General features: G+C 48.4%; 1 protein-coding gene across 1 annotated transcript in view; it reads right to left on the minus strand.

Annotated features, from left to right (window-relative positions):
- LOC135806589 (structural maintenance of chromosomes protein 3-like) overlaps window positions 1-15,769 on the minus strand; it is a 38,145-nt gene that overhangs the window by 12,541 nt on the left and 9,835 nt on the right. Inside the window, exons 8-30 of the mRNA XM_065320790.1 lie at window positions 12,821-12,938; window positions 12,323-12,437; window positions 11,923-12,064; window positions 10,644-10,808; window positions 10,191-10,312; window positions 9,672-9,771; window positions 9,232-9,276; window positions 9,005-9,073; window positions 8,089-8,192; window positions 7,738-7,837; window positions 7,445-7,581; window positions 6,638-6,779; window positions 5,820-5,970; window positions 5,267-5,417; window positions 4,914-4,982; window positions 4,397-4,478; window positions 3,033-3,152; window positions 2,834-2,905; window positions 2,378-2,452; window positions 1,743-1,851; window positions 661-731; window positions 374-463; window positions 18-104 (exon numbers count right to left, since the gene is read on the minus strand). Coding sequence (XP_065176862.1) covers window positions 18-104; window positions 374-463; window positions 661-731; window positions 1,743-1,851; window positions 2,378-2,452; window positions 2,834-2,905; window positions 3,033-3,152; window positions 4,397-4,478; window positions 4,914-4,982; window positions 5,267-5,417; window positions 5,820-5,970; window positions 6,638-6,779; window positions 7,445-7,581; window positions 7,738-7,837; window positions 8,089-8,192; window positions 9,005-9,073; window positions 9,232-9,276; window positions 9,672-9,771; window positions 10,191-10,312; window positions 10,644-10,808; window positions 11,923-12,064; window positions 12,323-12,437; window positions 12,821-12,938 — 2,436 coding nt within the window. The remainder of the gene's footprint in view (window positions 1-17; window positions 105-373; window positions 464-660; window positions 732-1,742; window positions 1,852-2,377; window positions 2,453-2,833; window positions 2,906-3,032; window positions 3,153-4,396; window positions 4,479-4,913; window positions 4,983-5,266; window positions 5,418-5,819; window positions 5,971-6,637; window positions 6,780-7,444; window positions 7,582-7,737; window positions 7,838-8,088; window positions 8,193-9,004; window positions 9,074-9,231; window positions 9,277-9,671; window positions 9,772-10,190; window positions 10,313-10,643; window positions 10,809-11,922; window positions 12,065-12,322; window positions 12,438-12,820; window positions 12,939-15,769) is intronic.

Raw genomic sequence — 15,769 nt, forward strand, 5'->3', positions numbered from 1 at the left:
TCATGCCGCTCACCCACCTTTTTCAGTCCCATACTTTGGTACTTCTCAAAGGCATCAGCCGGCAGAGAGCCCAGCTCACGGATCTTGTGCATACACTCTTCTTTCTGTACATGCATAGAATAGACAGACGCAATAATGCATTTGAGATACTAGTATGGGATGATAACAGTCAGTTACAATTTACAAATATTCCCCTTTTGACGGTAGAGGCAGTAGCTGACAAGGTGTGGGTCAGGACTCACATTAGCCAGAGTAATTCAACTGCACTTGAACTTGAATCATATCATCTCAGGAAACTGAAGACGGGGGGGGGGGGGGGGGGGGGGAGGGTATCATGCACACACACGCACACACAGCTATGGCCCATACACACCTTCTTCAGCAATAACGTTCTCTGGTTGGCAACACGTTCCATATTCTTCGAGTCCTCTTCCATGGCTTCCCTACGCTCTTGCTCGACCACCTATACGGGAGAGAAGCATCGAAATCTCAATTCACCTCCATTGCCATGGCAATCAGCAAGTGCCCTCACACAGCGCACATGTGCATGGATAGGCTCTTTATCGTAGGATTGAAAAAAGGGAGCAGCAGCAGCAAGGAAACTCAAAAAGCAGTGATGAAGAAAACAGACACTGCAGCTGACAAGCAGCAGCCACTTACAATCCACTGCTCCAACTCCGCTCTCAGTTTATACTGGCGTTGCTTGAAGTCATCGAGGTTACGATCAACCTCTGCGACAACAAAGTCACACATACACGCACAAACACGCGCGTGCACACACACACACACATGCACACACACATGCACACACACATGCACACTACACACACACACACACACACACACACACACACACACTAGTAACGTCAGATGAGCACGAGCAAGACAGCGGGACAGTGGTCCGGTTGAAGGAATGGCCCACAGTCAGTGCCGTCTCAGAGAGTGTAGCATTGAGCGGATGGGCCGGCTGAGTAATTAACCCTCTCAGTGCCACGGGCGACTTTAGTCGCCCAGACTGAGTATGTGAGTACAAATAAATTCGTATCTCCACTTCTACACACAGGAGAGTTACAAACGACCACTCTACGTCTTCAGGAAGACCTTGGCTATCGACTCATCACAACGTTTTGTGTCCGTGAGGATAGATATCGCCAGGGCGAAGCCTGAAGCGCGCGCGCTCGGACAAACAATTGTCGCGTGTAGAAAACATGACGTATGCGCATCGCGGGTTTCTCTATTTCTTTCGCGGCAACCCATGCGTATTGGGTATCAAAACATCGAGATTTTCAGTGGCTTTCAGGCCAACTTTGTCCGAATTTCGTGCGTTGAAATTTGACTGCACTGCGATCGATCGCGCGCGTGAGAAAGTGCAGATGCTACGAAAATGCAGAAAACGGACTTCGCTCAGGCGCCCTCGCGAGGAAGACTATTTTCGCTGCATATTCTCTTCACAGCTGTCTGCCTGGCCATGATATCTTTCCAGAGAGCCATCGTTTGTAAAGATCCGTGGATATACAGCTGAGCTATGAAAAATTTGAGTTCAGCTCAACTCAGAAAAATTTGAATTTTTCTGACCCCCTTGGCACTGAAAGGGTTAACCTTCGCACAGAATATCTCAATGTGACATACATTCATACAAACATGCCACGGAGAACGGCTGCGTACAACGACAGCCGACAACAACCATAGCAAGCATAGTGTATACGCGCACGCACACACACACAGCCATCTCAGCTTCTCACCGTCGAGGCGTTGCTTAGCACGGTCAAGGTTCTGAACCACACTCCTCAGATCACTCTGGTTCTCAGACAACTGCTGCTGCCGATCCTCAACTGAGATATCATCTAGCTCCTGTCAGCAGTAGCAAACACACACACACACACGTCACTTGACGCTTCAACCCGGGGCCTTATTACGGGCATTCGCAGTAGCTGGCACATGGGCGTGGGATGGGATGCTGCCCAAAGACGAGCTATGGATGATGGCGGGGAGGAGGGTCATGGCGATGATTCCTTTATCTTTTCCTTTAGCTTGCTCTAACTGAAACGACATGGTTGGGGACAGAATTGCGATTGGCATCCTGAATGATGACACACATAATTTCCTTGCAGCTCCATGGCTCACATCGAAAGCTGTAAAATATACTGTTATGTCAGAGAAGAAAATCTTAATGATAAGATAGGTGGAACCGGGTGCTCTTTGAAGAGATGGTGACAGGTGAAGTGGGAGTGGGGCAAGTCAATTCTACGAGTTTGAAACACTAAACTACATGTATATCCCGGCAAGGAACTCGCCTAGCTGAACACAATGTGTCGTCTACACTTCATCTGAGAGGGGGGGGGGAAGGTTCTGTGACAAACGAAAACGAAGCATGTACCTGCACTAGCTCATCTCGACGGCGACAAAGATTGGTCGATAACTCGTTCTCAATGCCGTTCTTCTCCTTTTCCAACTGTAGAGCAACATGAACACACAAGAACACAATCATACAGGTTTAATACATGCACCGACAAACACACCTACACACACATCTACAAAATAACTAGCACAAAGATTCGTCGCAACTGTTAGCACTGAACTTCCAATTCTACTGACTGCCAACACGAAGGTGAACCAATATTCAGTGAAGCGTACTGAGAAGTCATGATCTACTAACATTTTCGAGTAGTTACTTTTCTACTGTAGTTGGCTACCGTCCATACTTCTACACGGACTGGCACCATGACAACGTGCAGAAGATTCAAGGTTCAAACACAAAAGAGTAACACACACACACACGCACGCAGAAAGGCACCCATAGTTTCACAGGGAGCCAGAAGCACATTGCACTCACATGACTTCGCTCCGATATGCATCGTCTCATTGCAGACTTGATGTCATCCACAAGTTTTCTCAGGTCAGCAAGCTGCGAAAACAGAACAAAAATAAACTCACATCTTTACATCTTGCATGTAAAAGTTGAAAACTGAAAGACGGGAATGAAGAACAGCAATGCAGAGTATGTCAGAACAGAACTTAGTACATGCACAAACCTCGGACTGGTCATCAGTATCAAGCTGTGACAAGAGATCAGTTCCCAGCTCGGCTGAGAGAGCTTGCAGAGTGCTGTTGAGGCCCTTCAACTCAGCTGAATCAGCATTCAGAGTGTTCTCCTGTGAACACACACACACACACACACACACACACACACACACACACACACACACACACACACACACACACACACACACATGTACACGCGTTCGTGCACACAGCAAAATCGGTTAGCTCATGGAGCACTCAACAAGATACTACAAGCATCTAGCCATAAGCATCTTGGCATTGTATTCGATTCTTCTCTATCTTGGTCCGCCCACACTGACCACGTTTTGTCCCGTGTTTCACGTACTAAGACTTGGTTGCGACTTCGGCGATGACTTGTAAGAAAGGGTTTGCTCCCCACACCGGAGCTCGCGCTATTCCGCCGACTTTACTTGACTGACTCACGACTGCCATCCAGAGCACACGAGAAGTCCATCGAACCTTCGACTCGGCAAACCTGCAAGAAAGCGCCACTCCCTGCTCAATACACAGTGTTTCGGGGAATTCACCCCTCATCAGTTGAGCTTGAGTAGGCTGAGGAAAATTGTGCCTGAAGAGCACCACTTATATAGTGCTCTCCAGGCACAATCATCACCAGGGATACAAACTTACAGAGACGCTCCGTTTCCAGCGCGACAAACACCTCGTGAACACCAGATAGCAGCGTGAGTCAGTGTCGCTCCTGGACGGTGGTTTGGAGGTGACAGCGTTGCGAATGACCGAGGGTCCCCGACGTCTGTCTCACCGTCCAGGAGCGACACTGACTCACGCTGCTATCTGGTGTTCACGAGGTGTTTGTCGCGAAACACTGTGTATTGAGCAGGGAGTGGTGCTTTCTTGCAGGTTTGCCGAGTCGAAGGTTCGATGGACTTCTCGTGTGCTCTGGATGGCAGTCGTGAGTCAGTCAAGTGTCAAGTAAAGTCGGCGGAATAGCGCGAGCTCCGGTGTGGGGAGCAAACCCGTTCACGTACTGTAGGCATTATGACGTCCCATTTCTCTCACTTACCCACCAGTTGTAGGGTATGTTTTTATAAAATCTTACATTCTTCCACTCTTTCTTTATGGATACCCTGCATGGTCTACTATTACGAAGTCCCAACTGGAGAGGTTGGAAATTCTCAACCGCCGTATCCTCCGCATGATATTTAGAACTGGCCGCTACATTTCTAACTCGGACTTGTACAAAATTGCAACCTGTGCCCCCCCCCCCTGCAGTGTTATCTCGATGTTATAATGTGCTGTCTTGTGCACGCAATTTACCTTGGCATATTCCCCCCACACCAAGGTATCTGTACATCACAACACCAATACGAACCTTGGTAGCAATGGTCTTGACTAACATCTGCTGTTCCTTGATAAGACCACGTACGTTAACCTTTTCACGGTCATAGGACTCTCTGCACAGGTCAAGACACAAGTTTAGAGCAGATACAAATACAAGTGTCATATCCCGAGTAGCTGCAGAACGTGTTTTCCTGGCAACGGCGACAGCACTGGTATGTTACTGATCTCGAATAGAATCGATTCCTTCCCTATCAAGTTTTGGGAAGACGAGCTTGCAGGGCTGAATGGATACATTGATCAACAATATTGGTTGATAGACCGATCGGGTTATCATTGCATGATGAATGTCTATGTTGATGCCATGGGATTGGTAATGCATACGTCTGGCATGTCAAATGTCAGAGATCAAGAGTCATGGCACAGAGGGATACAAGACACACTCAAGTCGAGATGATCATTTTGGCCAGCAGAGATGTCACTAGCACTGGACAGTACACAACTGGCAAACATCACATGTACATCCATGGAGTTGCAAGCCACTGACATACCTCAGGTGAACTTGTTGTGTCTCCACTCTCTGCAGATTACCTAAGACCTCTGTGATTTGCCCATCAAGCTGTTTACGCCAAGCAAAGGTCAAGGAAGACTTGCAGACCAGAATCAACAGCCAGCACAGCAAAAAGGAAAACATTTTGACCTGATATTTAGCCAAAGTACACACAGGTACTTCCACACGCATACACCGTCATTCAAATCACAGCGTACTTCACAAAGGAACGTGCCCCCTGAAGAGCAGCACAGAGTGAGATGAACAGAGAATACAGCTGATGAACCCAAAACCTGGTTAATGGGAAAGCAGACACATATCAACCCAACAACTGCTATTCGTGCAAAAAGGATATCAGCAAGTCGCTTTACAACCTTGTCCAAAGAGCCCTGGTCAGCCTCCATGCGAGTGACTAGCTGCGACTTGGAGCGCTGTGCAGCCATGCGCGATCGGCGAGAGTCGTAGAAGCCACCGGTCATGGCTCCGCGACGACTCACTTGATCACCTGTTCACGCCACAGTCAGGAAGAGAACAAGGACACACACACACACATAAATATGTGCGTGCATGAGCGCACACATTATCAGCACAATCACTGTATAAAGCCTGAAAGCAGACGACACTCCACTGTGGACACTGGAAGCCAGAGGCCATACACTGCCCGTTTCAACCAACCAAATAGCATGCATAGTGCTGTTGCTCAATGAGCGCGAGCGTGTGAGTCAAGTTAGCACCGTGCACAATGTCGCAGGCCAATGTTCATAGGTCTACGGCAGCACAATGACTGGATCAACCGGATTGAATTGAGCAGCACTGATTGAACACTATGAATATGCCATATAGGAGACCCCGACATAAAGCTGACAGGAGGCTAACACGGCTAGCCTTGTGTAAACACGTAACATACCAGCCAGTGTAATACAGTCTAGGTTAGACGACTGGGAGAATTGAGAGGCAACCTCAATCGTCCGACATATCAGCGTCTTGCCAAACACGTTCAGCATAATTTGCCGGAAGGCTGGGTTGAAATTCAGCCGCTGGATCATCGGAATAACATCCTACATCAGAGAGAAACAGAAACAGAAACACACACACACACACACACACACACATAAATGACTTGCTGATCTACAAACATTCGCTATTGTGCTGTATGTGCAGGTGTAGAGCGTTTTATCGTGAACTGGTGTGGGAAGACATGGCACGATATTTATACTACACATTTTCTTGCTGCAACAACATACAAACTCCACATCTGTTGTATGGCTTCGGGCCCAGTTCACAGTCTGCAAAGCACCATGTGGCATGAAGGACTGACTGAGACAATGCTGTTGGTGACCATGGTGATTGGTACAAAGCACCTAGGAATCAAAAACGTCACGGACTTTGACAAGCCAAGGGCATTCTTATTTTACCTGTAGGGCAATGCCTGTATAGTTGAAGGCATACACTGTGGAGAATCCATAAATACAAATACACATGGGTACTATTGCACTTGGTCAGATTCTAGCCAGTACGTTCAACGGCGCCTGACAGGGCTGTAGTAGCCTGGGAAAGCAATGTGTATGAGAGTTGACAGGGAGGCTTGATGCGCCGCAGTGGGTACAAAGGTACTTCACCTAACATGATCACAACAGCCTGGCAGTGTGACAATCCACCACAGGAATGCAATCGGATACAAACAAACAAGCTAGCAACATGAACAGAAAAAAACACTACACTCACAGCAGAGTTTGGATACTCGGTTTCCTTGGTATGCATCCGATTGAGCGGCATGAAGGTCACCTCCCCCGACAACTTCTGTCTGTTCATGTGCTGCAAGATGGTGGTAGCTGTCTTGTCGTTGTCCACGATGATGTGAAAGAGCCTGATGAGCCACAGAGGCAGCGGCAGCAGCAGTCAAACATCATTGTCACGTCAACAGTCACAATCAATATAACAGAGGTATGATTGAGTAAGAGAGGTACACACATACCTCGTGCATCCAGGCAATCCGGGAGCAGGCACTGCCCGTAACTTTGAAATGTCAGTAACTCCGAATCACATACATTTGTGATGGGGAAAGGCCATAGATATGACATGTGACGTCACTATTTCCACCAAAAAGTGACAGAAGAGGAGTAATATTTCCACTAAAACTCGCCCAAAGGGTGGCTGGTAGACTGAAGTGCCTGTAACTTCGGGGTCCGGATAACCGAGGTATGAGTGTATGATATTCAGCATAGGGTTTGCAGTGCAGTTTACAGCACAATTCCTGTTACAGTCGTCCCTCTCTAATCCGGCACTTTATAATCCAGCACCCTCGATAAACCAGCACAATTTTCAGTAGCCAAAATGTCCTCTTCATGCACATTGCAGCAGTAAATCAGATTTGTTAATCCAGCACCCTCCCTAATCCAGCAGATTTTCGTGGCACAAATGGTGCCGGATTATAGAGGGACCACTGTACCAGCCCACTACTAGCATATTCTTGTAGCATGCGCATGACAACGCTGGTTGTCAAGGCACAACACACAGCATACGTGGACTCACCTTCCACCAGCTGTCACTTCCACAGCTGTGAAAAACTTCTCGTCGCACTCAAAGTTCTCAATCAATGGGCCGTACACACCTTCCAACTTCTTCTCTTCGATGATGCGGCGCACAGCCTCCAGACCTGCGTTCACAGACTGGTCAGAGAAGGAAACAACAATACTTTGCAACATGCTCACTGCATTTCCTTCATCATCCCATCATCCACTTTTGACCTCAAGTATAAAGTGATCACACAGCTTCTGGTATACAGCTGCAGCCTAGGACAAGAGAACGTGGTGTCCGCCACCCACCTTGCTGACGGTCGTACGTAGGTTTCGCTCCACTTGATTCAGCTCTTCACGAGATGAATGCAGCGTCTGCTTCATGGAGTCCTCTTCTCGCCAAACCTCTCTGCAAAACGTGCAACAGAACAACAAGATAACACGCATGTACATGTATGTGCAAGCATGCATGTGAAGGAGAGGACAAACCGACTAAATTAATACACACATGCACAAGCACAGAGCTCCTATTCTGCGATGAACGCAGGGAATGGAACACTTAAACCTCTAGTCAATGGACACCCTACTGCTCCACTGGCAAAGAACTCGCCAGCAAAGCATGTACAAGTACCTCCTTGGATATTTCAATAGCTTCCTTACTTTCGTTCATTCGTGAGATCATCTCGTTGCTTCTTGAGTTCAACGTGAGACTTGTTAGCTTGGTCCATGGCCTGGCGCCGGTCCTCCAGGTACGCATTACGCTCCTGCAAACACACACACACACGGTGAACACAGGTAACACAGGTTGACCACCAGCGAAATAGCAAGGGCTCTTTCGACCACAAGGCCACAAGGAGGTTGATAGGGACAAGATCATAACTACCAACCATAACCCAGGACAGCATGCACCTAAGAACACACCATTTGACCATGATTTGACGCCCATCACCTGAGGCGATGATAGTGATACTACAGCAGAAGCCATAGCAACTTGTGCTGGGACTGCACCATTCAACAGCTTGCAAGGCTGAAGAATTGACTGCCACTATTCAGCTTGGTCTACACCACACAGCTATGAAGTGGCTTTTTCTGGCCAGTGAATCCCTAATTTTTGATCTTTTTCATTTTTTTCACGCACACACATCACACCACATACTCCGGCATGCACTGGCTGTTGGTAACCACCCAGAAGAATGAAAGAAAAGTCAGAAGGAGTCTGAGAAAGAGAAGAAAGACGTGTGTGGCCATAATCGTCGGGAATCGAACCCGCAACCTATCGATTGGAAATCGCTGCACATACCACTGCACCATATGGGACACACACACACACACACACACACACACACACACATACGCACACACACACACACACACACACACACACACACACACACACACACACACACAATGCATTGGACAATCGCCAATTCATTCACAAGAGTCATGTGCAAGGCGTAAGACTAAATGGATATTTAAGTGATGCTAACTGAGACTAGGGATACAACACACGGCAAGCGTACTAGCGCTACTACAGTAAACACGCAGCAGCGTTCACTGCAAGACTGCAATCGCATACCTGAATGGCAGTGTCCAGCGTCTCAAGACGTTGCTTCAAGTGGGTGGCTTCATCACGCACCGTCCGAAGCTGCACATGACATCACAAAAGCACCACAATACTTTGTAGTACACTGCCGTCAAGACACATCACCTGCCAAGGTGCATAGCATGGACATTACACACCACACAGTACATGTAGCGATGGTACAGACACACTCAACCTCCACAAACCAACACAAACCGTACCTGATCTTCTTTGCACACTATTGTTGCTGACAGCGCTTTGGCTTCCTGAACAAATCCAACAACACCAGCAACATGCAGATGCACACAGATCCAGATAGATGAGAAGAATGGAGAGTGAGGGAATTCAACCCTATTCTCACTTGGCACCAAATGGCCTGGCCATGCTCCGATCACTTTTGAGTTTACAGTTCTAAGGTGCCAAAGTGATACGTTTCACAATTCTGTGAATTGCAAAGTCGTACCAAAACCTACATACCGTATTATCTCAATCATAAACCCCGGGACCGTCCTGACCCTAAGCATCAACCGGAGACGATGCCTATACTTTTAAATCAACGCTTTGTCAAAAATCCGCATGCCCGGGTTTGTAGTGAAGAGTGTGTAAACAGCACCTCGAAGGGGTATATGGTGTACTTGCACTAGAGATAGGATTATGGTACCTTCTTTATCCAGACATCACGGTCCTCCTTGGAGCGAAACTGCTGCCCACGGCCCTGCTTAGCATAAAGCTCAGAAACTCTTTGCTCGGAAATCTTCAGCCTGAATGCAACAATCGGACGAAAAGGATCAAAGTAAAGAGACAGGGAGCGGGAAAGAGAGCGGGAGAGGGATGAAGAGAGAGAGAGAGATAGATAGAGAGAAGAGAGAGAGAGAGAAGAGAGAGAGAGAGAGAGAGAGAGAGAGAGAGAGAGAGAGAGAGAGAGAGAGAGAGAGAGAGAGAGAGAGAGAGAGAGAGAGAGAGAGAGAGAGAGAGAGAGAGAGAGAGAGAGAAGAGAAGAGAGAAGAGAGAGAGAGAGAGAGAGAGAGAGAGAGAGAGAGAGAGAGAGAGAGAGAGAGAGAGAGAGAGAGAGAGAGAGAGAGAGGCTACTTGCCATGTACAAGTACACAGAGTAATAGGGCGCTAAGTAACACGTTAGTTTAACACAGAAGTGAGCACTCCTTCACAACACACTGCGTACCTTGCAGACATCTGCTCCTCCTCAGCTCGCAATTGCTGAAACTTTGGTGTGATCTTGGAGAGGCTGTCCTCCTTCGTCTTGATGTTCTTATTCAGCTGCCGAAGTTCACCTTCCATACGATCCTGGAGGGTACAGGTACACGTTATACAGTACAGTGAGAGTTTGCACCAACACATGCACTCTTACAGTGTGTATGATCATACTGCCAGTATTGCTAGAACAGTTTACATGGCAAAGGTGCACAGCACATAGCATCAACAAAATTCACTACAAGTAGCATGTACCATTACAACTGTATGTTCCACTGCGGTGGTATTCGGCGCAATGGACTGGTTTCTCTGCCTATAGAATCTCAGTATTTCAGAGTCTGGAGTGGTCACTGAGAACAGGCAGAGTGCTGCAACAGAGCATAGGAGGAGCGAGAGCAAACTACCCATCCAATGGGACAATTACCTTTCCTTTGGAGTGCTCCGATACGCCGTCTTCCAAGTCCTTCACACTCAGCTCTAGCTTTGCACGCTGCCGGATGAAGTCCTGGCGCTCCACTTCCAGCTGCTGACGTTCGCGAGTCAGCGTGTCGGCACGCGATGACACATCGTTCAGGTCTCGGTCTATGCCCTGTGGGATAGCGTGTCCCGAAAACCAAACATACGGGTACATGTGCACAACATGACGAATTTAGACATCTACTGCATTCCTACATGAACTACTCGAATAGGATAGAAGTCTACCGCTCAGATAACAACGGTATCAGCATACATGCACAGGAAATAACGGGAGGATGGAGAACTTCTGAAGCTGATATATCAGCACACTCATAACTCCATACATTCCAATTGCCATATACCATGCATTTACCACGCAGTGCAGTTATTATCATACATGTACTTGGTCCGTTTCATCGCAATTGTCGCTTATCTCTCACGCACCTTTTGACTGGTAAAACCCAGTCCGATCTCGATATCTAACTCACATTCGTTTGGGAGGTTGTGATGGCAAGATCAAAGGAGACCAGAAAGAAAAAAACATCGCGACTAGCGCCAGTGCAGTGGCATCGCGATTCGTACGATTTTGATGGGAAAGTGGGGAACTTTTCACTGCAGCGAAAAGCCAAGCGCAGCTCAAAAACCGGAACTGTAGCAGGGGAAATCGACATCCTGACCTGGAGAGCGTGACAGTCACGGCCAGGCAGGCATTCTTTGCAAGCCTGCAAACTGATGGCGAGATGGTGGCAAAGAAGACATTGTCCGACCTGGCAGAGAAAGCAAGAGATACTCTACGCCAGCAGCTATACACACCAGTGAATGTCAGCTCAAGTGACATCACCTCGAGTGATACAGAGCCAGAGTCGGATAAACTAAAGCGTGAGTGCAAGAACGCGCTCCGTCGCTGTTTTCTTTTGTACTTGAAGTACATCTTTTGTAACCTTGCTTCCTTTCTTTGACTTGCTTCATCAGATTCCATCGCTGAATTTTTTTCTTGTGGCGGACAGGAATCCTGTATCATGCTTCTTCACTATGCGTATTGGAAATTTTACAGAGCGGTAAAAAAACTCCTGTTCTTAGTTGCGATAGATAAGCGACAATTGCGATGAAACGGACCAAGTACAAGTACTTTGAAACACACACACACGCACACACACGCGCGCACACACACACACACACACATACACACACACATGCCAAGAGCCCCCTCCTGCAGCAAAAGTGACTTCAGATTGAAATCTACGCACCTGAACTTTCTCCGACGCCTCGGCGGCTTTCTTCGCCAGGCTGTTAGCTCTGTCCGATGTTGTGCGACGGGAATCTTCAAGATCATCCAGCTGTTCACGGGCCGTGCGCAACTCTTTGTCGTGGACGGTGTACTCCAGCGATCTGCAACAAAAGAAAAAGCAATGTTCCACCATACGCAACTACTACGAATCACATACTCTGGTGGCGGTCGGTTTACGGAGGAATGATAAACGACACAAGCAAACCAGTGTTGTCCTCTAATGGTATATGCAGCAGCTTAAACAAGAGAATAGCCAGAGAATTTTCAACTGCAGAACTGCGGCCTTGCCACTTGCCCTTTCGCAATCAAGGTCATGCATGAAACAAGAAGCAAGGAAGCAGCAATACGGCGGAACTGACCGTCTCATTTTGTCCAATTTTTGGTAAGCTTCGAGTTCTTCTTTCTCCTCGGACAGAGTGGAGAGTCGCTCTTCAATTGCCTGAATCAGCTCCGTCACTTTCTCACGTTTCAAGTCTGAGCAAAACGAGTCGCACGTATACACACACACACACACACACACACACACACACACACACACACACACACAGACAGACATGTACACATGCACACACACCAGCAAAAACCCTCATTCAACAACATGCCCAATCCCACACAAGTCAGGTGTGCAAAGATAATAACTAATAGCATTGCATGCTAGTAATACATGTATGTGGTGAACCGGTTTCACTGTTGGTACATGGCCCTGCCCCAAAAAAACGGGGCATGCTCGACAAAAACCATACTTATTGCCTAACACACACACACACACACACACATACATGCACACATGCACACATCCACACGCACACACCACACACATACGCACACAGGCACGGTACCCAGAGCGATCACCTTACCAGTTTCCTTTAAAATGGCTTTGCTTTCTTCGCGCTTCTCATCGTAGACACGTGTTCCGGCTATCTCTCGCAGCAAATTCAGACGTTGTGAGTCGGGGGCAGTGGCCAGTTCATTGATCTGTAGCACACAGTGTGACACAAGGAGAATAGAAGTAATACAGTAAAACAATGCAATCAGGACACACTATGGCGATATAAAGTACCGTAATTTTTAGGACCTTGCATTACACTACACCAGCCGTACGGCCAGTTTGGGGGATTTCCCATCTAGGACATTGCACTGCCATTGGTCACCTTCCTCGGCGTAGTCGTGGTAGCGGTTCTTGTATTCGCGATGAAAAGAAAAGTGAAGTGTAAGGCTGAGCCGAGGTTCTTAACCCTTTGTGACCCCACTGAAAGTACGACAATTTACTCACCTCCAAATAACATGCACTTTCGCTTGTATCTCTGCCAAACATTCACCGATTTTTACAAACTTGCCACCGCTGGAAAGGTATTTCCAAGACGAAGCGACTAATACCACACTCAAGCCAGCTACCTGCATGGCCTTTGCTCTGCGTGGCCTACAATGCCGCTCAAAACAGCAGCCGTGCGCGAACAGCTCCAGCAAAGTTCAAACAGCCGCCATTCCTGTTCGATTTAGTGTGTTCGAATTTGTGCATCATGTTTCTGCCTTGTATTAGTGCAGTAGTGCATTTGTAGTTTACTTATTTGTTGCTATTTTGTGCACTGTCTCAGTGGCTGGTTATTTGTATCATAAGCATGAGTGCGCGTCTGCCGCTAGGCTGGTTGTCTGTTTCATGAATGCACTTGCGGTTGTTGTTGGCTGATCACTACACCATTGTCTCACATGTATCATCGTTCTAGCTGCGTGCTCCCGTACCTGTGCGTACGGTGTTCTTTTGGTTCTATATTCGTGATTTGCATTTTTGTTTTGGGTCAGATGTGTTTACGATGTTTTCAGATGAGTTTGGAAACGGTTGTGTTGAACTCTAAGCTGGTGTTTTTTTGAGCTAGGGCTTGTTGTCCGAAGATGGAATATTGAATACAGTCTGATTGGAGAAGTCATTGATTTGTTCAGTAACATATGGTCCTTCGAGCCGGATTGACATGGCTGCGCCAAGAAGAAGTTCGCGATCCAACCAAGGTGTCTTGCCTGTACGGTTTCAGGACGAGGGAAATGAACCCGCAAGTCGTCTGAGCCCAGGAAGCCTGTCGGACGTGGACTCCGTGTCTGAAAGCAGTGTGTCAACCAGAGCCAGTGTTGTTGGCAGTAGCATCAGCTCGTCTGCGTCGTCGTTGCGACGAGCAAGTGTTGTACAGGCAGAGCTGAGAATGGCTCGCATGGAGCGAGCCTTCTTGGAGCAAAAAATGGAGCAAGAGAGAAGGATATTTCGTCTGGAAATGGAGGCTGCGCAGGTCTCTCTCTCATCGACATCGCGGTCGAGCTCACCAGTCGATGAAAGTTCGGGATTGACATTCAAAACATGTGTCACCGGGCTTCCCAAGCAACCTCAAGCTCCGCTGGATAGTGCAGCTATGGAAGCTGTTGAACTACAGGGGAGTGATGTGCTAGTAGAGCAGCACGTAGAGGAAGAAGTGCTTGTCGTTGAAGAACATGCAGCCAACGGAGCTGATGAAGTGAAAAGCGACGAGAAAAAAGTAGTTGTTGAAAGCCGTGTGCAGTCACTGCAGTGTGCTCAAGATCCGAGTTCCGCTGTGTTGCACAAGGGGGACAGGGAACGTGTTCGTGATCCAGCTGAGACCAGTGCAAGTCGGAGTGCAGACAAGAGCACGGAGCTGACCACAGGAGTGACAGGTTCAAGTGTCCGTGACAGCAGGCATGCACCCAACACTGTGCAAGCTGCATTCAAGTCTAGGTCCAAGCCTGCCAGCTCACACAAACCTGTACGGGAGGCTGCTGCTGCACGTGGTGCATACTTTGAGACTCCTACTGCTAGGGCTGCTGATCCCGGACTGCAGGCTCCTTCTGCCAACCAGTGTGCCAGTGCTAGGAGAGTGCAAGACTGGGTTGACAGAGTGCAGGTACCAGTACCAGCAGGAATAAATCAACATCAGGTCAAGCCTCTGGAGTTGCCCAGATTTGATGGCATGCAGAGGAGCTACGTAAGATGGCGCCAGAGATTTATGAGACTGGTGGATGATGACTACTCCGTGTCCGAGGATTATAAGATGGCTCGCTTACGAGAGGCGCTAGATGGTGGCAAGGCCGAGGAACTGATATGCGAGGTGCTGGATGGGCCTGGTGCATATAGAGCGGCCTTGGAGGAGTTGGAAGCTTGGTACGGAAGCAGTGAGCGCGAGCTAGAACGTCAGCAGACGGAACTCATGAGTCTGCCCAGAATTGTCATGGAGAAAGACACTGAGTCGCTGCAAAAGCTCGCTGTAAAGCTCCGCAATGTCATTGTGAACATGTCAACTGCTGGAATGCAGCCAGGCAGGGAGCTGTATATAGCGGTCACACAGAAGTTGCCACGTGGCATGCTGTCACGCTACATGGATTGCCATGACGACAACAGGAGCAATGCTCAGGAGTTGTCACAATGGCTGATGAGACGGGTGAATCAGTCGAGGCACGTTGATGCACGCCTCTCAACTGGCGGTGATCAGCAGCCAGCTCAAAGAGAGCAGCGCAAGCACAGGGTCTTGGTGTCGAACGCCAGTCAGGCAGCCGAGCCGACGGAGCCTGAACCATCAAGAGCTGCCTATGCTCAGCCCAGAACCGCAGCTTCTGACAGGAGGACGTGCCCGAAGTGTCGAGGCAGCCATGCTCTTGCAGATTGCTCCAACTTCCTGACCCTTGGCGTCCAGAAGAGATGGGACCTGGCGAAGCTGGTGGGGCTATGTTTGCGATGCCTGCAGCCTGGTCATTTTGCGAAGGAGTGCAAGAGCGCCGGATGCAAGAAGTGCCCAGGTGGCCATCACAGT

The sequence above is a fragment of the Sycon ciliatum genome, chromosome 1 (assembly GCF_964019385.1).
Source record: "Sycon ciliatum chromosome 1, ocSycCili1.1, whole genome shotgun sequence".
NCBI lineage: Eukaryota > Metazoa > Porifera > Calcarea > Leucosolenida > Sycettidae > Sycon > Sycon ciliatum.